The following is a 22,593-nucleotide window of genomic DNA, read 5'->3' as shown; positions in this document are numbered from 1 at the left end:
CCAGTCTATAATTCCCTGTTTTCTCTCTCCCTTCTTTCTTGAAAAGTGGGACAACATTAGCCACCCTCCAACCAGCAGGGACTGTTCCTGAATCTATAGAACATTGGAAAATGATTACCAGTGCGTCCACAATTTCTAGAGCCACCTCTTTAAGAACCCTGGGATGCAGACGATCAGGTCCCGGGGACTTATTAGTCTATCCAACACCGTTTCTTGCCTAATATAAATTTCCTTCAGTTCATCCTTTACCCTAGTTCTTTTGGCCACTATTACATCTGGGAGATTGTTTGTGTCTTCCTAGTGAAGACAGATCCAAAGTACCTGTTCATGTTAGCATTCTGTACCCGTACCTGTTCAATGTACTGACATGGATTGAAAATTGGCTGACTGACAGGAAACAAAGAGTAGTGATTAACGGGTCCCTTTTGGAATGGCAGGCTGTGACCAGTGGGGTACCGCAAGGTTTGGTGCTGGGACAGCAGCTGTTTACAATATACATTAATGATTTAGATGAAGGGATTAAAAGTAACATTAGCAAATTTGCTGATGACACAAAGCTGGGTGGCAGTGAAATGTCAGGAGGATGTTATGAGAATGCAGGGTGACTTGGACAGGTTGGGTGAGTGGGCAAATGTATGGCAGATACAGTTTAATGTGGATAAATGTGAGGTTATCCACTTTGGTGGCAAGAACAGGAAGGCAGATTACTATCTAAATGGAGTCAAGTTAGGAAAAGGGGAAGTACAACGAGATCTAGGTGTTCTTGTACATCAGTCAATGAAAGCAAGCATGCGGGTACAGCAGGCAGTGAAGAAAGCTAATGGCATGCTGGCTTTTATAACAAGGGGAATTGAGTATAGGAGTAAAGAGGTCCTTCTGCAGCTGTACAGGGCCCTGGTGAGACCCCACCTGGAGTACTGTGTGCAGTTTTGGTATCCAAATTTGAGGAAGGACATTCTTGCTATTGAGTGAGTGCAGCGTAGGTTCACAAGGTTAATTCCCGGAATGGCAGGACTGTCATATGTTGAAAGATTGGAGCGACTGAGCTTGTATACACTGGAATTTAGAAGGATGAGAGGGGATCTGATTGAAACATATAAGATTATTAAGGGATTGGACACGCTGGAGGCAGGAAGCATGTTCCCACTGATGGGTGAGTCCAGAACTAGAGGCCACAGTGTAAGAATAAGGGGTAGGCCATTTAGAACAGAGATGCGGAAAAACTTTTTCACCCAGAGAGTGGTGGATGTGGAATGCTCTGCCTCAGAAGGCAGTGGAGGCCAAGTCTCTGGATGCATTCAAGAGAAAGTTAGATAGAGCGCTTATAGATAGCGGGGTCAAGGGATATGGGGAGAGGGCAGGAACGGGGTACTGATTGTGTATGATCAGCCATGATCACAGTGAATGGCGGTGCTGGTAGAAGGGCTGAATGGCTTACTCCTGCACCTATTGTCTATTGTCCTTGATGGCTGGTGCCAGTAATGCACTGGGCAGTTTTAACTACCTTCATAGATAAAAGTTAATGGAACACAAAGAGTTGATAATTAACTATTATCTTGCATGCTTTAGGAAGTCTTTTTAAGATCAGCTTCTTAAAACACTACAAACAGTACTCAAGGGAGATCATTTATCAATTACAAAAAAGTTTTTAAATTAAAAAGGGATTTGCGAAAATCAGAACCAGAAAGCAAGTTACATCATAATTGATTGGAAGAGCACCAGGACCTGGTACAGCTGTGCACAGAGCCACAAAAGTTTGTGACCAAGTCTGAAATGATAAAGAACGATGAACATGTTGAATAGTTCATAGTCACAGTCAGAATATGGCCCTGGAGACAACAGATACCCTCAACCACATGTGCAACTCAGCTGCCATGTTGCGTATAAAGACAACGCTCCCAGAGCCAGAACAGTACAGACAGCTGTAATGAGGCACTTCTCAATTTCAGTTCCTCTGCTCTCTGAATAACAAGTGTAGGCAAAATTGTGATCACAAGGATAGCACTGATGCAGACTTCTTATTGCTGAACAGACACTGCCTGAGGTTAGGGCAAATCGGTGAATAACGCATCAATTACAGGGTTTTTTTAAATGCCCCCTTGAAAACGTCAAAAGGGCATTGATGAAAATTCCACTATAAAACAAGGGAGTCATGGGAATAATTTGCACAAATAATCAGTGTTCCTTATACAGTGCAATTCAGATGTCATATTAATTTCAAGTCAGCAACATTTTGGAATTTACTGTAACAGACAAAAAAAAGAGGAAGGAGACAGCCTCGCCTGGTAAATAGGAAATCATTATGAAAGTATTTGGAGTAATTAATGCAACCTAATCAATTGTGACATTAACCACAACAGCAAAAGAAAAAAAAGGGACAACCAGATTGGTGAAAGCCAGTGTTAAATGTAAATGAACTGTTTTACATTATCAGAGTACAATCTGGTCTCCTGGAAATCACAGAAGTTGTCTAGTTTAAATTCAGTAAAGATAAAAAATGTGAACAAACCCCCAAATTCTGCCAGTTTATCCAGAAGAGAGATTACAAGTCATTTCTAGATCCCAATCCAGTCATTGGCACTACAAGTTAATGTGCATTCCCGAGTTATACATGGGACATAATCTACAATGCTTTTATAAAAAGTAATCAAAATTTAGCTTTAACTCTGAGCAGCAGAAAAAGACTCTTACATGTCAAAGTGATCTCCACAAAGTGATCTAAATTAATTACAAATATAAAACACAAAATAATTGATTGCATAAATACTCACCCCCTTTAATATGACACACCAAATCATCACTGGTGCAGCCAATTGATTTCAGAAGTCACATAATTAGTTAAATGCAGATCACGGTTGTAGTGAAAATACACCTGTTTCTGGAAGATCCAACTTTTGGTGAGTCAGTTTCCTGGCAAAAACTACACCGTGAAGACAAAAGAACTCCATGAAAAGGTTACTGAAAAGCACAAGTCAGGAGATACATCCAAGAAAGTTTCCAAGTCACTGAATATCCCTTGGACTACAGTTAATTCAATCATCAAGAAACAGAAAGGATATGGCACAGCTGTAAATCTGCTTAGTGCAGGCTGTCCTCAAAAACTGAGTGACTGTAAAAAGGGGATGAGTGAGGGAGGCCACCAAGAGACCTATGACAACTCTGGAGGAGTTACAAGCTTCAGTGGCTGAGATGGGAGAGACCACGCATACAACAACTGTTGCCCCGGGTGCTTCACCAGTCACAGCTTCCTGGGAGAGTGGCAAAGAGAAAACCACTGTTGCAAAAAACTCACATGAAATCTCAGCTAGAGTTTGCCAGAAGGCATGTCGGAGACAATGATGTCATCTTGAAGAAGGTTCTATGGTCTGATGAAACCAAAATTGAACATTTATTCTGATGGTCACAAAGCTATGTTTGGCATAAGCCAAACACCACACATCATCAAAAACACATACAGGGATATCCTGGAGGAAAGCATGATGTAGTCTGTAACTTGGGAGAAGATTTGTTTTCCAGCAAGACATGACCCCAAGCATAAAGCCAAAGCTACACAGGAATGGCTTAAAAGCAACGAAGTTAATGTCCTGGAGTGGCCAAGTCAGAGTCCAGACCTCAATCCAATTGAGAATTTGTAGTTGGACTTGAAAAGGGCTGTTCACTCATGAACATGCAATTTGACAGAACGAGCACTTTTGTGAAGAAAGGGGGAAAATTGCATTGTCCAGATGTGCAAAGCTGATAGAGACCTATCCACACAGACTCAAGGCTGTAATTGCTGCCAAAGGTGCATCTACCAAATACTGACTTGAAGGAGGTGAGTAATTATGCAAACAATTATTGTTTCATACTTGTAATCTGAATCACTTTGTAGAGATCTGTTTTCTCATGAATTGACGACCGAATGTGTTAATCTCTGTTTGCGTATCATGAGCAAGGAGAACTCGTTTCAGGGTCTAGCCTATAATTGTTTGGAAATTAAGCACGTGTGCCAAAGTGAGTATCTCTTTGTTAAGATGTGATGTACTTATTCATATTTTTGATGTGTACAAGGTTGGTGGGATTCTAATGTTGTTTGTAATGTTTTTATAGAATTGCCTCTACATCGGTTTTCTATATTTTTCATACTGCATACGTAACTTGTTGCTACACAAGGGTGTGGACTGAAATTAAACAGATTGTAACAGCAGGAACTGTTTCTTTTAAATTCATTTTATTTTGACACCCTCTTTCTGTATTAAACATCTAAAATATATAAACGAATTAAAGACCCAAAAAAAGTATATTGTCCTGCGTGTGTTTTTTTTTCTCCCCCCCCCCCCCCTCACCAGGCTACAAAACTGGTATGACAAAATAAAATTAACAACTTTAGTGCAAGTTGAGGGAAAGAAGATGTGCAAATATAGAAAATAAAAAACAATTAGAATTAAATGGGGTAATATTTCACCATTAAGACTTTTTATCACAACAGTCAAGGATAATTCTGCCTTTTCCCTCGCAGATGATGCATAGCCTGCTGAGTGTTTCTAGCAATTTCTGCATGCCTTTTTATGATTCTCACAGACATGATGAAACAGGATGAGACTGAAAAACTTGGACAGGTACATGGATGAGAGGTGTATGGAGGGATCCGGGCCAGGTGCAGGTCGGTGGGACTAGGCAGAAAAATGGTTCGGCACAGCCAAGAAGGGCCAAAAGGCCTGTTTCTGTGCTGTAATGTTCTATGGTTCTAAATTTCCTTTGGAACAGAGATAGCAGAAGGAAGCCTTAAAGTGAAATGCAGGGAAGTTACAAGAGGCCTAATTGGGAGGGGGTGTAGAGGGAGGGGAGGGAGTACCCTTCCTTTCCACCCATTATGGAGGGATCAAATAAATAAAGGATTTAAAAAATTAACAAACTAATTGGTAGAATTAGAAAGGAAGATAATTTGAAGAATGAGGGGATGTCTGTATTTTGCCTGAAAGAAAATGTGAGTATAAGATCATTAGGCATTCAGCCCATAGTTTGCCCTGCCATTCAATCATGGCCAACTTATCTTCCCCTCAACTCCCCTTTTGTTTTTCAATAGGTAACCATCAATAAAATTTCTTACTAAAAGGCAGCAGAGTGACGCAACAATTAGCACTGCCACCTCACAGCTCTAGCAACAAAGGTTTGTTTTGGACTCTTGTGATTAGTGTGGAATTTGAACCCTAATGATCTGACTTTGCCTTTCCCTGCTGAGCCTCAGAACCGGTCACAGTGCAACCACCTGGCTTCTGCTATGCCAATAGGTCATTTCCCCAACACCCTCTCTCACCACCCCCCTCAGAAGTATCCAAAGGGGTATACTTGTTGCTGAGGGGAATGGCCACAGGGGAACCCTGCACCGACTGATCACTTCCCCTGGTGGGCACCCATCTACTACATCTGAAGCCTGCACTCTGGGTGTGACCACCTCAGTAAATTGTCATCGATGAAGCTTTCAGCATCCCAGCTGCTCCATTTCCTTGACCTTATCAGTCAGGAGTTGAAGCTCGCTGCAGGTATGGTCATCAGGGAGACCATTTTTCAGGTACCCTGAAATTCCACATCTCACAGAAGGAGCATTCCACTACCTGATCTAGCATCTTGCCTACACTTGTTATGCCTCCAACTTCTCAAACCTAAGTTTGCATCCGTGCCTGTTGAGATAAAGCCTGGCTACTCTAAGACGATCCACTCACACAATGGCCACTCCAACAATTCCATCACAGAACAACCAGCTGAACCAGGTAAGCCCTCCACCACCCCATTGCTCCCTCTCAGAACAGGACCAAACCACCTCCATACCAAGTTGACAGCCACCATCATGCCAGGTGTCACCCACACTCAGACCATGGGAAGATCATACCTTTATAAAATTGCACTGGCCATGACTTGAGTGTTAGGAGCCTTGCCTTGGAGTCAGAAGCTGCAAGCTTAATTCCAGAAATCAGAGGTGCTAAATTTAGATGACGACCTCTCCAAGTGTATGCAAAGGGTATCAATGGAGAGCTGGAAGTTGCACGTACTATTAGGGCCTTTGTACTGCTCTTACTAAGCATTCACATTATAATTTCATGTTTCCTACAATGAACGCACTGTAAAACGTGCCTTTCATAGTATGTGAAATATTAGCAAAGCCTTCTGTTAAAGTAGATGGGCAGACGGTCATTGTTTCTGTTTGAAATTCAGCACAAACTACGTCACACCGCACGACAATCAGTCCGATGACTCCACTGACCAAGAACAAGATCACAGGCAGCAACTGATGACTAGAAGCATACCACACCTCGGTAGAAGCAAACACAGCTTACATCCACCCACCTCCATCTTGTTGACATTGCCTCTTAAAGATTTTATTTCTTCACATGACACAGATAGATTTATAGATTCTTGTTTATTTTTCCCCCTGCTATTTAACCTTGAGTGATGCAGGACTTAACTCGCAAGTACACACAAACTAAGCCAGTACAATAACCATGTCATGAGAGATCCTCTGATCATAATATACTTTCAGATATTGGCTTGGCTACACTGCTGAGGCAGGAAGTTGCATCTCTCCATGATTTCAAAACCTGACTTCCCATGGTGGGGGATTCTAGGACAAGAGGACACAACTTCAGGATTGAAGGATATCCATTTAGAACTGAGATGCTGAGAAATTACCTTAGTCAGAGGGTGGTAAATCTGTGGAATTTGTTGCCATGAGCGACTGTGGAGGCCAAGTCATTGGGTGCATTTAAGGCAGAGATAGATAGGTTCTTGATTAGCCAGGGCATCAAAGGGTATGGGGTAAAAGCAGGGAAGTGGGGATGACTGGAAGAATTGGATCAGCCCATGACTGAATGGCAGAGCAGACTTGATGGGCCAAATGGCCTACTTCTGCTCCTATATCTTATGGACTGCCTTACTGAAGAGTCCTAGTACAGCCACCACCTAAAACGTAAAAGGCAAGAGTGGGACTGATCCCAGCATCCCCTACAATCTTCAGACCAATCTGTGGCAGGATTTTTGTTTCTTAGTAGTATTAGACAAAAATAAAAGCAGCGATTTTCTACCATCAATTAATAAAGATATTGACTTTTTCCTCTTTTTAAAAAAAAGCAGCAGCTACCTGGGTGGTGGGGGGAGAATGCGGGGAGGAAAATAGATGTCCACAAAAAAATTTCTTGAATATTCCTTATAAGTACATCCTGCAAATAGAACTCATCGGTGATCGTCAAACACCTTCTAAATCATTTGCTCCTCCTTCACATGCTAAACTGGCTTCATTCTGTACTCCTGTCAAAAGTACTTACAGGTCATATAGAATCAGCACAATGCATAGCATCTCTACTCCTGAAGCCAATAAGAGTTGCAATTGCATCTGACCCCCCCCCCCCATCTATGCAAATACACATGAAAAAAACTCTAATTCAATAAAAAAACTATTTGCATTATGATAAATGAGGATTTTGTAAGTAAAAAACAGAAAAATCACCTTGCAGTTATTAAACAAGAGAATCTTACCACCACCAAGAGGAAATGCATCTAGTTTGGCCCTGTACTGTCATATCAAGAGAGGGAAAAAAATGAAAACAGATTGGCAAGATAGAAAGGGAACAAAGCAATAGAAAAGGGTCTAGATTCAAAATGCCAAGCAATGAACTTAAAACTACTTTATTCAGATGGCATAATATCATGAGCATAGCAGACAGCTAAGCATTTACACAACGATGAACAAACTGTGGGGGAGTCTTCACCTGGAGTTCAATTGCTAATCGTTGAGAATGACATGCACAGAGGTACAGTTTCACTACTAGGACTGTCCTTCGGGGTACCAACTTGTGGGAAAGATATCAAGGTGCAAATTTGCAAATAAAATGTGCAAATGTCAGAGTGTGGGGATTGGTGATAATGGGGAACTTCCACAACACAAATATTGGCTGGAATAGCAATAACCTATGGGCCAAAGAGGAGGAGAGGTGTTGGATCTGTGATCAGGAAAACTTTCTTGATCGGCTAGGTCATGAACAGCAAGCATCATCAGTAAGGGAAATGTTTAGAAAACTGCAATCATACTATCTTAAAGGTTTTAAAACAGCACAGGAAAAGAATACACACGGCTACCAGGTTAAACGTCAATTGGAGAAAGATCAGTTTCAAAGTTATGAGACAGCTTTCACCACAAAGTGGAAGAAAAACTTGACAAGGAAAACTGAAATTGAACCATGGGAGGCCTTTACAGTAGGATATGTTTCAGCTGCAAGACTAGATATATCCTCAAGTGATAAGGTGCAGGTAAACTGAAACTCCTTGAAATATAAGACAATAAAACAGAGCAGGGAAGCAATCTTGCCAATCTCCATTTTCCTTGAATTTTCATATGCCAAAGGCCATTCCATCTTGGCCAAAAGAATTTATGCGCCCAATCAAGCCTACCAGGGCAGCAGCTCAGCAGACAACTGTTGGCTCCAGATCAATTTGTGCCCAATGTGCGTGGGATGAAGACAGCCCCAAGGTCAGATGCTGACTCATCCGATCCTCATTTTGGCAATTCAACCAAATAGCAAAGCACCAACGTAGTGGAGAGAGGCCAGGTGCAAACTGTCTATGGGCTCAATGTTAGGGAGGGGCACACATTAACAATGATCTCATTTATTTAAATAGGATAGCTATGCTTGTATGTGCAAAATTGTGGCTGAGTTACTTTATAAATAAAGATGTTACGATATAAATTAGTATGAAATATTTTTATTTAATGCTAAACAGTGTTATGTACCCCGTAACTGGGTATCTTACCAGCAAAGATAGAAGTGTCCGTTGGAGTCTGGTGATACTATTTTCAACAGTGTTTATTAGTAAAAATATACAAATCAATATCAATGCAAATATACAGATAATACATGTTAGCAATACTAAACCTAAAAGTGCAGGTATGATAATAATCAATAATAAAACAAGCTCTATCGTTGTCTAGGGGATAATGAATTGTCAGATGGAAAGAGAAAGTTCAGTTCAGTTCATGCAGGCTGCGGTAGTTGTCGGTCGATGTGTTGCAATTGTTGGGGAGAGAGAGAGACTAGAGAAAGACAGCGTGCAAACAGTAACAGCTATGGTCTTTGCCAACCTTCCTTTACGATTTCGAACCGTCAATGTGTCGTTGTTGTGGCCATTCAAGTGTGACCCCTCCGCCCTTTAGCTAGGCCGTTCTTCCCTGGTGGACTCGTCACCCAGGCAAGGGTGGACACACACACACACCCCCACCAGTCTCGCTATAAACACTGAGTTAAAATTTACCGACCCTTCGTTCGGTCTCCGATGTCCCACACTGTCTCGTGGGTTTCCGCTGCTCACTAGTGTTTCTCCTGGTGTGTCTGAGGGGGTTCACCCCAGACCTCAATTTTATCCCCACTCACAGGGTCTCAGGTGTCAATCAGGTATGAATGACTTAACCCATCAAACCAGCCCACTCTGGCTGTCCCCTGAGGGGTTTCAATGAATAGAACAGTACCAAGTAAACAATCCTTCTCCAAAAGACAATAGCAGTAAAGCTTCTCTTTTGTCAGTAGGAGAGTTCCACCTTGTGTACCTTATAGCTGTGTCGCTCTCTCTCATTCTCTTTCATGAGCTGTTATCAATAACAACTGCCCTGGCAGATTTCCTTTTGTCTCTCTTACTTCCTTGTTAGCAGTATCGAAATAGTAGCAATTTGCGATTCTCCAAAAAAAAGGGGGGGCATGGGCCACTCTGCACCCTTCTGCCCATCAGAGTTGTTCATCCTTCATAACAACAGCAACTAATTTGACTAAATCAATTTGAATAAAAATAAACTATTCATTTCTGGAGACTTTCATACAGCAGAAAGTTGTCTAAGACTAGAAGGATGTTTGGGGCCTCGGAATACACCACTGCACCTTTTGGATCAGGCCCAGAACACCTGGACAAATGCACCCAGAGCAAATGCAGAAAGGCTGGTGGTAGGGAGAACAAGTATATAATTTGCATCAGACATAGGAGCAGAATTAGGCCATTCAGCCCATCAAGTCTGCTGTGCTATTCTATCATGGCTGATTTATTATCCCCCTCAACCCCATTCGCCTGCCTTCTCCCTGTAACCTTTGATGCCCTTACTAATCAAGAATCGATCAACCTCCACTTTAAACATACCCAATGACTTGTCATCAATCTGCGGCAATGGATTTCACAGATTCACCATCCTCCAGCTAAAGAAATTCCTCTGCATCTCTGTTCTAAATGGATGTTCCTCGAATCGGACAGTGTGTCCTCTGGTCCTAGCCTCACCCACTATAGGAAATATCCTCCCCACATCCACTCTAGCAAGGCCTTTGTGTGAGTACAGGCCCAGGGCCATCAAACACTCCTTGTATGCTAACCCTTTCATTCCCAGAATTATTGTGGTGTACTTCCTCTGGACCCTGTCCAATGTCAGCACACCTTTTCTAAATAAGGGGCACAAAACTACTCAGAATCCTCCAACTGCTGTCTGACCAATACCTTACAAAGCCTCAGCATTACAGCCTTGTTCCTGTCTTCTAATCCTCTCGAAGTGAATGTTAACACTGCAAAAGCCTTCCTCACCACCGTCTCAACCTGCAAGTTAACTTTTAGGGAATCCTGCATGAGGGCTCTCGAGTCCCTTTGCACCTCTGATTTTTGAATTTTCTCCCTATTTAGAAAATGATCTACACCTTTATTCCTTCTACCACAGTGTGTGACCACACACTTCCCTACACTGTATTCCATCTGCCACTTCTTTGCCCATTATCCCAATCTAAGTCCTTCTACGGATTCCCTGCTTCTTCAGCACTACCTGCCCTTCCTCCCGTCTCCATATCTGCAAACTTGGCCATGAAGTCATCAATTGTCATCCAAATTATTGAAATATAACGTGAAGTGTTCCCAACACCGACCCTACAGAACGCCATTAGTCACTGGCAACCAACCAGAAAAAGAATTTATTCCAAGAATTATGATGGTGTTTAACAGTACAACAGCATCACACGTTCTTCATTTGACAGAGGCCACACGGCCTATCAATTCTATGGCAGCCCTCACTTCTTCCCCATTCACATCCCTGCAACCAATTCTCACACACCCTTGATCTTCCTGCTTGTATGGGTAACTTACAGTGCTTCATTTGCCAAACTGCATGCCTTTAAAATGTGGGAGAAACCAACACGGTCACAGAGAGGACACGTAAACTCCAAGCAGACAGCACCGATGGGTCAGGTTTGAACCTCCATCACTGGAGTTGTGCAGAGGCAGAGTGGCTTTGAGAAAGTGTGGCCAATCCCTGCACGTACTCATTTCCTTAAAAGGACTGCAACTGCAAACACAAGAACGTAGAAGCAGTAGGCAGCCATCAAATCTGCCTCAGCTTTCAAAGTGATCATGACTGACCGACTGACCTACCCACGGTAGCCCAGTGGTTAATGTAATGCTCTTACAGCCCCACAGCCCAGGTTCAATTCCGCCGCTGTCTGTAAGAAGTTTGTACATTCTCCCCAGGACCACATGGACGTCCTCTGGGTGTTCTAGTTCCCTCCCATATTCCAAAGACATACAGCTTTGTAGGTTAATTGGACAACCTAGGCATAAATGGGCAGTGCAGCCTTTTTGAGCCAGAAGGGCCTGTTATCGCACTATCCCTAAAATTAAAAAATACCCACGTCTACAAGAACACAAGAAAATTAACGTTATGATTTGGAATATAGAACATACAGAACTCAAAACCTCAAGGAGGCATACAGGAAAGAGAGAGTTATCGGCTAGTTGAGTGGTGTCTCAGCGACCTCACACTCAACATCACAAGACTAAGGAAATGATTGTGGACTTCAGGAAGGAGAAGTCAGGAGAACATACACACCAGTCCTCACTGAGAGTGTCGGAGGTGGAATGTGTGAGCAGCTTTAAGTTCCTGGTGTCAACATCTCAAAGGATCTGTTCTGGCCCCAATACATCAATGCACTCACAAATAAGACATGCCAATGGCTGTACTCCGAATGAATTTGAGGAGATTTGGTATGGTATGCACCAAAAGCTCCCGTAAATTGTATATGGTGAAGGGCATTCTGACTGGTTACATCACAGACTCATATGGAGACTCCAATGCACAGAGTCACAAGAGGCTAGAGGGTAGTAGACTCAGCCGGTTCCATCAAACACACAATTCTCTTCACCTTTGAGGACATCTTCAAGCAGCAGCCTCAAAAAGGCAACACCCTCAAAAAGGCAACACCCATCATTATAGACCTTCACATTTCGGGACATAGCTTCTTCTCATTACGAGCATCAGGAAGGAAGCAGAATTGATGTGGGTGAAGATCTATATTGGTGTTGAAGAAAACATAAGAACATAAGAAATAGGGACAAGAGTAGGCCATTTGGCCCATTGAGCCTGTTCCACCATTTAATAAGATCACAGCTGATCTGGCTATGGATACAGCTGCATCTACCTGCTGTTTCCCCGTAATTCTTAATTCCCCTGCTATGCGAATATCTATAAGGATGCTTTTAAAGTTTGGCAAGAGAAGTGATGATACTTTTGCAGAGAGAATAGAATCTATTGAAGGTGGGAATTGAGATAAGAGAAAGGAGTAAGAATATGTTGGAGGAATGAATAAGAAAGGAAACTGTAAATGCTCTTCCTGCTCCATCCCACAGAGAATTTACAGAATTGCACTTCCCCAGCACTGTTAATTTCAAGTGTTAATTCTCAGTTCCCCAAGTCTGAGGCTGAAGGACAATATCGCTGAAATGGTGTTGGCTTTGGGATGCACACATAAGTTTTGAAATCTCCCAGTTCACAGCATGCAGGCTACATGTCTGCTATGTGTTTTTGTTTTGGCAGGTTTGTTTTGTGGGCTTAGCCTGTGGCTTATTCTCTTCCGCTGTGCTTCCCCGTCGTCAGACTATTACAGCAACAAAATCTAGCTTTGATTTTAGTTGTATTTATTAGTTTTTATTTTATTTAGTCATTAAAGAGTTTGCATCACACTATCATATTTTTATCTTCTGCTTAGGAAAGTATCCGGTGCAGTGTTCTGAAATGTCCTGGCCCTTCAGCTCATCTCATGGTTTACACAGGGGCCCACTTGTACACAAAAGTGACAGTGCGTGTTTCAATGATGTTGGTTGCAGGATAAATTTTGGCCGGGATACTAGGAGGACAGCATACAGCACTCCTTCAGTCTGGTGCTGTATTTAACCTTGAGTTAATGTATTGAGTGGGACAGTGTATTCACACCATTCTGACTCAAGTACGAGGGCTGTTTTAGAGCCAAAACTTTCTGGATATTATCTAAGTATGTGATGGTCTAATTTTAAACTTTTGATTTTATGTTCAGCCAGATCTGTGCTTTAACTCTCTCATTCTATTATCCAAATAATAGAATAATAGTTCTCTATAAATGAAAATTGTTCCAACATCATCCAAGGTAAATTATATAAACTGAGGCAACTGGAGCATTCCCCTACACCCTTGTTGCAATTGCTACCATCCATAATTTGAAGAAGCTTTAAGATTCAAATCCAACACCAAGCTTTGTCCTTGCTTGCTGCAAAAGTGTTCTTTATAAATTTTAGTTCTTAATCATTATTCAAAAGAATAATATAGAGAGCTTTTTGTACTACTCGCATGCCTGAAGGGAAATCCAGATTTTCTGGAGAAGTTGAATCCACAACCTTTTGGCTATTCCAGAAGGTGCTATCATTGACCTTCCAAAGAAACTCACATTTGTTAAGGTGGCAATTAGCAGATGTACAATGGGGCCCACTTCCCACTGCTCTACATGCTGCACTCAGTTCCAAGGATTTTTTTTCCAAGAGGCAGAATACCCAAATGCAGTTCAAAGTGCAGCTGGACACAGCAAGACTGCGTGGGAACTCAACATGGAGGAAAAAGGGAGGTTGGCTCACAAATAGAGAAAGTTTGGAAACAGTGCAAAAGGGAGGATAGGCAGGTGATAGAGAAGGGACGCACTCAGACCGATGGTTTGAGATGTGTCTATTTTAATGTGAGGAGTATTATGAATAAAGCAGATGAGTTTAGAACGTGGATCAGCACTTGGAGCTACGATGTTGTGACCATTACAGAGACTTGGATGGTGCAGGGGCAGGAATGGCTACTTCAACTGCCAGGCTTTAGATGTTTCAGAAAGGATAGGGAGGGAGGCAAAAGAGGTGGGGGTGTGGCACTGTCGATCAGAGATAGTGTCATGGCTGCAGAAAAGGAGGAAGTCATGGAGGGGTTGTCTACGGAGTCTCTGTGGGTGGAAGTTAGGAACGGGATGGGGGTCAATAACTCTACTGGGTGTTTTTATAGACCACCCAATAACAGGGACATCGAGGAGCAGACAGGGAGACAGATTCTGGAAAGGAGTAATAATAACAGGGTTGTTGTGATGGGAGATTTTAATTTCCCAAATATTGATTGGTATCTTCTTAGAGTGAGGGGTTTAGATGGGGTGGAGTTTGTTAGGTGTGTTCAGGAAGGTTTCTTGACAGCCTACAAGAAGAGAGGCTGTACTTGATCTGGTATTGGGAAATGAATCTGGTCAGGTGTCAGGTCTCTCAATGGGAGAGCATTTTGGAGATAGTGATAACAATTTTGTCTCCTTTACCAAAGCATTGGAGAGGGATAGGAACAGACAAGTTAGGGAAGTGTTTAATTGGAGTAAGGGGAACTATGTGGCTATCAGGCAGGAACTTGGAAGCATAAATTGGGAACAGATGTTCTCAGGGAAACGTACTGAAGAAATGTGGCAGATGTTCATGGGATATTTGCATAGGGTTCGGAGTAGATACATTCCAGTGAGACATGGAAATGATGGTAGGGTACAAGAATCCTTGGAGGACAGAGGCTGTTGTAGATCTAGTCAAAAAAAAAAGAGCTTACGCAATATTCAAAAAAACTAGGCAATGATGTGAATCTAGAAGATTATAAGGCTAGCAGGAAGGAGCTTAAGAATGAAATTAGGAGAGCCAGAAAGGGCCATGAGAAGGCCTTGGCGAGCAGGATTAAGGAAAACCCCAAGGCATTCTACAAGTATGTGAAGAGCAAGAAGATAAGACGTGAAAGAATAGGACCTATCAAGTGTGACAGTGGAAAAGTGTGTATAGAACCGGAGGAAATAGTGGAGGTACATAGTGAATACTGAAGCAATGTTTTCATTATGGAAAATTATCTTGGCGATTGTAGAGATGACATGCAGTGGACTGAAAATCTTGAGAATGTAGATATTAAGAAAGAGGATGTGCTGGAGCTTTTGGAAAGCATCAAGTTGGATAAGTCACCAGGACCGGACGGGATGTACCCCAGGTTACTGTGGGAGGCGAGGAAGGAGACTCCTGAGCCTCTGGCAATGATCTTTGCATCATCATTGAGGATGGGAGAGGTTCTGGAGGACTGGAAGGTTGTGGATGTTGTCACCTTATTCAAGAACGAGAGTAGAGATAGCCCAGGAAATTATAGGCCAGTCAGTCTTACTTCAGTGGTTGGTAAGTTGATGGAGAAAATCCTGAGAGGCAGGATTTATGAACATTTGGAGAGGCATAATATGATTAGGAATAGTCAGCATGGCTTTGTCAAAGGCAGGCCGTGCCTTACAAGCCTGATTGAATTTTTTGAGGATGTGACTAAACACATTAATGAAGGTAGAGCTGTAGATGTAGTGTATATGGATTTTAGCCAGGCTTTTGATAAGGTACCCCATGCAAGGCTTATTGCAAAAGTAAGTAGGCATGGGATCCAAGCGGACATTGCTTTGTGAATCTAGAACTGGCTTGCCCACACAAGGCAAAGAGTTGCTGTAGATGGGTCATATTCTGCATGGAGGCCAGTGACCTCAAGGATCTGTTCTGGGACCCTTTCTCTTTGAGATTTTTATAAATGACCTGAATGAGGAAGTGGAGGGATGGGTTTGTAAATTTGCTGATGACACAAAGGTTGGAGGAGTTGTGGATAGTGTGGAGGGCAGTCAGAAGTTACAGCGGGGCATTGATAGGATGCAAAAGTGGGCTGAGAAGTGGCAGATGGAGTTCAACCCAGACAAGTGTGAGGTGGTTCATTTTGGTAGGTCAAATATGATAGCAGAATATAGTATTAATGGTAAGACTCTTGGCAGTGTGGAGGACCAGAGGGATCTTGGGTTAAGAGTCCATACAATACTCAAAGCTGCTACGCAGGTTGACTCTGATTAAGAAAGCATACGGTGTATTGGCCTTCATCAATCGTGGGATTGAGTTTAAGAGCCAAGAAGTAATGTTGCAGCAATATAGGCCCCTGGTCAGGCCCCACTTGGAGTAACTGTGCTCAATTCTGGTCGCCTTACTATAGGAAGGACATGGAAACCATAGAAAGGGTGCAGAGGAGATTTACAAGGATGCTGCCTGGATTGGGGAGCATGCCTTATGAGAATAGGTTGAATGAACTCAGCCTTTTCTTTTGGAGTGACGGAGGATGAGAGGTGACCTGATAGAGGTGTATAAGATGATGAGAGGCATTGATCGTGTGGATAGTCAGAGGCTTTTCCCCAGGGCTGAAATGGCTAGCACGAGGGGGCATAGTTTTAAGGTGCTTGGAAGTAGGTACAGAGGAGATGGCAGGGGTAAGTTGTTGTTGTTTGTTTGTTGTTGTGTTTTTTTTAAAAAAACACGCAGAGTGGCGAATGTGTGGAATGGGCTGCCGGCAGCAGTGGAGACAGAAATGATAGGGTCTTTTAAGAGGATCCTGGATGGCTACATGGAGCTTAGAAAAATAGAGAGCAATGGGTAAGCCTAGGTAGTTCTAAGGTAGGGGCGTGTTCAGCACAGCTTTGTGGGCTGAAGGGCCTGTATTGTGCTGTATGTTTTCTATGTTTCTAAGTTTAAAAGGTCAGCAGGCCAAACCTTAAAAACATAATTTGTTAATATTTCAATACAATTTTCCTGCAGGAATGTAACACAGCACAGGTGCCCCTCTCCCAAATACAGCAGCTCAGCATGTTTCCTCCCTTCTCTTGTTAAGGGATCCAAGTGAGGCAGTAATGCAATTGCTTCTCTCCTGTTGATACACTGCACTTGGTGCTCAGGAAGATGCCTCCACCATTATGAAGAAAATAAACAGATAGGGTGAAGATTTCTTGCACCACCTGCATTCAGCTAACAAGTATTGCTTTGCGTTCTCAGATACTTCAGTGCTGTCTTTCTGAGACCTCCATCTCTGACTTTCTGTACTATTCCGAAGTTCAAAAGAAGCAGGAGGAACAGCAGCTCAGCTTCAACCAACCACAGTACAGCCTTTAAGATTCAATCCTGAATTCAACAATTTTAAATGATCATCCATTCCAATCTTGTATTTCTTACTTAGTCTGTTATCAGCTCTGCAGCTTTAAACCTGGGTTTTTGTTCTAACTCTTTGCAGTTCTCATGTGGTGTCAACCACCTGTTTCTCTCACCACAAATGCTGCCTGGCCCATGATCATTTTAATTCTCTACATGAAGCACCTGCAGTTTTCTACAGTAACTGTTTTGGTCTTTTCTGTGACTGCTTCAGTGGATATAGCCCAGCCCAGGAAAAGCCCGTCCCACCATTGAGCACATTTACAAGGAGTGCTGCCACAGGAAAGCAGCATCCATTGTCAAGGACCCCCACCATCCAGGCCAGGCTCTCTTCTTGCTGCTTGCTACCTCTGGGAAGGAGGTACAGGAGCCACAAGCCCCATGCCACCAAGTTTAGAAACACTGATTACCTTTCAATCATCAGGCTCCTGAACCAGCATGGTTACACTCACTCACAACACCGAACTATGGATTCTCTTTCAAGGGCTCTACAATTTCATACTATTTATTTTGATTTCCTTCATTTGTTTTTGTACATTGGTTGCTTGTCAGTCTTTCTGTGTGATTTGTCAAGGATTCAGCTATATTTCTACATTCTACTTTGAATGCCCACAAGAAAATGAATCTCAGGGTTGTATATGGTGACATACACATACTTTGGCAATTAAATTACTTTGTTTCATAACAAGAAAGTTAACAACTGGTTACCATTTGTGACATGCAGGGTTTTTTAAATGCTACTCAATATTTTAAATAAAAACATTTGATTGTAATTATTGTCTTTTAGATATGGTATGCAGCTCCAAGCCTGTTAATTATATACTGAAGTACAAAATATATATAATTAATGTTTTCTTTCAGATCTTAGATGTAGTGTAGGAAGAATGTGAAGAGTTAGGAGAGGATGAGACGCCCTCCACGTGCTAATGTAGTGTTCTGTATTTCACTGACACTGAACTTTCAGATTAAAAACCTTTGGCCAGTGCTGGTGACCCAAAGTTGAAGCCAGTCTGGAACTGCACTGTTTCAAAGTTACATGAAGGGAACTTGGTTTAGTACCAGAGTTAGGCCCTCTCCTACTGAATTTAGTTTTTATAATTTTTTTTTTACAGAAAATTCATCAAAAGCAGGTAAATTCCACAAAGTTTAAAAAAAAAACACTCAATGGGCTCACAATTCTGTCTCTGCTCTGAGCGATCCTTCCTACTGCTGGTAATGGGACCGACAGCCTCTACAGACAGACAGACAGAGACCCACACACACAGTTCTTTCCTTAAATCCCTTTCTTATGCTACAATCATCTTCAAAACACTCCTTACAACTGTCTGACATGATTTCACAATCCCCTCCCATTAACTGACTCCCCGATTTGCAAATGCCTGTGAGGAAGAACATATAATTGGTAGGAGACACAAAGAACTGAACGTCCCATCTCTATGCAAATGTTTATTAATTCTTGGAACAGTTCTATATTACTTCACTCATGGTCAGATGCCCTAAGTCTGAAAGTCTAGGCCAAGGACTGGAGGTAGCCTGTCTTGGGATTGGAGACCTGGCTGTGTGTCACAGAGGGACAAAAGGGGCTTGTTCAGCTGTTGCTGTTGGGGCTTGTGTTGCTCTGATGAACATTGTGGGCATGCTACATTGACACCAGAGTGTGTGATGACACTTGCAGGCTGCCCCCAGCACATCCTTCGATCGGTGCGGATTGATAACGCAAACACATTTCACTGCATGCTTCAATGTGCGTGCAAAAAAGTAATCTGAATGCAACAAATGAGTACGTATTTCAACGAAATATACTCTGGGATGCAGAGAGTTGTGAAAAGCGATACAAATCTTCAGGACCTTCTGAAAAGAAAGAGCTAACTGAAGAGTTAAGATCAATCCATGTTGTTCAACACAAAAGAAACGTGTAAATCTCAGGAATTTTGACACTACCAGAGCACACGCAGCTCTGGCAATCTTGCTGGCCTATCCCAGGTCCACATCAGCTGGACAACAGAAGCTCAGAAAACACTGTCGTCTATGATGAAAGATGTGATATTAATAAAATTAGAAACTAATAAATTGAGCAGCATCAATTTGGGTTTATCAAAGGGAAACCACATTTGGGGAGGGAGGGTAGTGGGGACAAGCTCCCACCACCTATTAAATGCTCCCAATGGTGTGTGCCTCAAATAGCCTCTGACAACCAAGTCCGGCTCTTGGCCTTCATATGGCTTAGCTACGAAGCCCAGTGGAACCATTTCTACTGACAGGAGAAGGGGCAAAGGCAGATTACTGGAACCTTAAAACCAGTGATACTCTGCATCTTAGTTTACTACTAAGGATGCTGCATTGTCCATAAATACTAGCTTACAAGCCAAAGATGTTATTAGCAAAGTGACAACCCAATGATTCTGATACAAGTCTCTATTCTGGACTCCGGCACTCCTTCTCCGCCACCAGTCCCACAGCCCTCCCTCGCCATTCCCAGCATCCTTTGTTCCCGCCAGATTTACAAACTCACTCTCTGCTCCACATTGACAAATAGAGTACTGTGCCAAAAAAAAAGTCTTGGGTTCCCCATACTGTATATGCACGCCTGAAACTTTTGCACAATACTCTATTTTTGTAAGAAGTGATACAGTGATAACTGCAGTTTCAGCTCTTTTACATAATGACTAATAACAGCGGTTCACCTATTCCCCAATCAGAAGCTACAGCAGGGGTGCAACCTAGGACACATTTATGGCAGGTGACTTTAGTTCCCTCTGAGACCAGGATCTGGAACCATGGTCTCACCTGACTGCAGCAAAGCAAGAGGAGGCAAACTGTGTGGTAGGGTTTATTTCCAACCTTAAACCCCGATTTATACCAATGCCAATTTAACAGCGACAGGAAGCTAATTGTGATTGCGACAGGGACTCATGTCCCATCACTGAACATTCAGCAACTTATATCGGAATATCAGAAGTGAAATGCAGTGCGCACCACCAAAAAGAGTTGACGGGATACCACAGCATTTCATAAAGGAAGTGGTTAAGCAGTTGAGATACCAGCAGTGCACAGACACTGGGATTGATTACATATTCTTCTGAACTATAGCCAGGACAGGCATGGGCCAATGCCTGCCAGTTCAGATTCTATGACAGCAGACACATTAGCTACAAAAGTGGTAGACCACAACTTGAGTAACATACACAAAATGCTGGAGGAACTCAGGACTAGGCAGCCCCTATGGAAACGAGTTCAGTAGACATTTCAGCCCAGAACACTAATCAGGTAGTTCACCAATTTCACTCTTTTTGTCTATTTTCAGCAACAGGGAAAATGGAAAATTATCCTCGAAGTCCAGTGTGAAGAGGACGTAGGGATGGTGAAGGGATGGTTGAGAAACCAAGAGGTAGAGGACGGGGTGTTCATCAAGGACATCAAAGGGTGTTCAGAAAGAAAAGTGACAAGATAACATCCCCATCAAGTTTGAACTCTTGCACAACATTTTTCTACCTACCTAAAGTGAAATGTTTTGCCATATTATCTATTAAAATGCCCAAGTCCTTCTTTCAGGCCATACTGGTTGTTTTCCTTACTCTCATTTTTAATGGGGCACCACACTAAATAAAAATTATCTCCCTATTCGTAGAGCCTCAGTCCCATCTTTAACTGGTTTCTATCCAGATTTGATAACCAAGTCATCAAGTTGTTATTGGAATAGATCCCACAAATCCCCTTTTCATTCTGTACCCCAGTTCAGTTGGAATATGAATCACCTCCATTTAATAGCTTGAGATAAAAAAATATTCTGAGCTTATCTAATGATTTTTTAAAAATCTCTATGCCAAGGCAGACAAGAGAGGAGGAGAGTGGGAAAGGGGCCACGCAAGGCCTCCTCCAACATTGTCAGCAGCCTTGACTCCACGATGCCGAACCTTGAATGCTTTCGTTACTAAAGTAACAGAACAGCAAGTTCAAAGCCAGTTACTTCCAGCGGCAAGAAAAGTGGACTATTAGTCCTGGTGTTACTCCAGAGCTTCCTCCTACAGTGTCAAATGGGAAGCAGGACTAGAAACCGTCGGTTAAGAATCTAGAAGTAGGTTGATCAAAGTACAAAATATTTGAAACTCCACCAGTTCGAAATTGAAAAACATTGTTTGATCGTCTCAGCTGCGCTGCGGAGGCCGTAGAAACAACTCTCTGGTTAGATGCAGACGGATCACAGCCAGAAAGAGGCCGAGGACAACACCCGCAAGACTGGAGTCTCCACTTCGTCTTGCCCTCGAAGGGTAGATTATGTTTTCATCGGGAAGCGAGGGGTAAAGAGCACGACATCTTCCAACCGAATACTGACACCAGGGTACCCGATCATATAAAACGATGCTTACCAGCTGTCTCTGCTGAATGCCTGAACACAACGGATCCCTGGAGGCAGTGTAGATCTCATGGTACACTCGGCAACAATAACCCACACCAAAATAAGCGCTTTCCGGGCTTTTCGTCACAATTCCACCCCGGCACAGTATCCGTGATTGAAGTCAAGTCTGGTTTACAAATAATACTGTGTCCATACAGTGCCGGTTATGTGACAGATTACACAGAAACAATGCATAATTACAGTCAACCGCGACGGCGAATTCACACAGCACGGTTTCCGGCACTAATCAGGTGAACATTGAGATGGATTAATCACATGCCGTTTCTGGACAGGGCGAGTCATCAGCGGCCACCACGGCCATGTGACCCAGCTGCAGCTGACGCAAGAGGAGCGAGGAGCCAATGAAAGCCACCCGTGCAAATTCAGGATGGGTGGAGTTTCGCTGCAACAAAAATCTTTCTCCTTAGTTCCCCGTGCTTAAGGCAGTGATTGGTTGTTGCTAATAAATAAATGTGCTTCAGTCGCGAAATTAAAATACAGCCAAGAAATTCCAATTGTTTATATTTTGAAGTTAATCCATTAATTAGAAAATTTTATTGAATGAAAATACGTTATTGGTTTCTTAGATACATGCATATATTACAATGAATCAAAATTATTATCACTGACGTGACTTGAGATCTGGTGTTTTGCAGCAGCAGTACAGTGCAAGGCATAAAAATGAATACATAAATTAACATTTAATTAGTGCAAAAGAGGAGTTGTGAGGTAGCTCATGGACTATTCAAAAATAGGATGGCGGGTGGGAAGGAGCTGGTCCTAAGCACTCAGTGTGGGTCTGAAGACTTCTCTACCTCCACCACGATATAGTGTAGAAGCTGTGGTCAGGCAAGGGTGACAGACAACATCCAGGT

General features: G+C 42.6%; 1 protein-coding gene across 1 annotated transcript in view; it reads right to left on the bottom strand.

Moving 5' to 3' along the window:
* The window catches only part of slc37a2 (solute carrier family 37 member 2), a 65,070-nt gene extending 42,990 nt beyond the window's left edge, over positions 1-22,080 (bottom strand). Inside the window, exon 1 of the mRNA XM_059957265.1 lies at positions 21,690-22,080. Coding sequence (XP_059813248.1) covers positions 21,690-21,748 — 59 coding nt within the window. The 5' untranslated portion in view covers positions 21,749-22,080. The remainder of the gene's footprint in view (positions 1-21,689) is intronic.
* Positions 22,081-22,593: the final 513 nt, after the last annotated feature.

This window comes from Hypanus sabinus, chromosome X2, assembly GCF_030144855.1.
Source record: "Hypanus sabinus isolate sHypSab1 chromosome X2, sHypSab1.hap1, whole genome shotgun sequence".
NCBI classification, from domain to species: Eukaryota; Metazoa; Chordata; class Chondrichthyes; order Myliobatiformes; family Dasyatidae; genus Hypanus; species Hypanus sabinus.
Note: the sequence above shows the minus strand (reverse complement) of the source record. Positions and strands in the feature narration are given on the sequence as shown.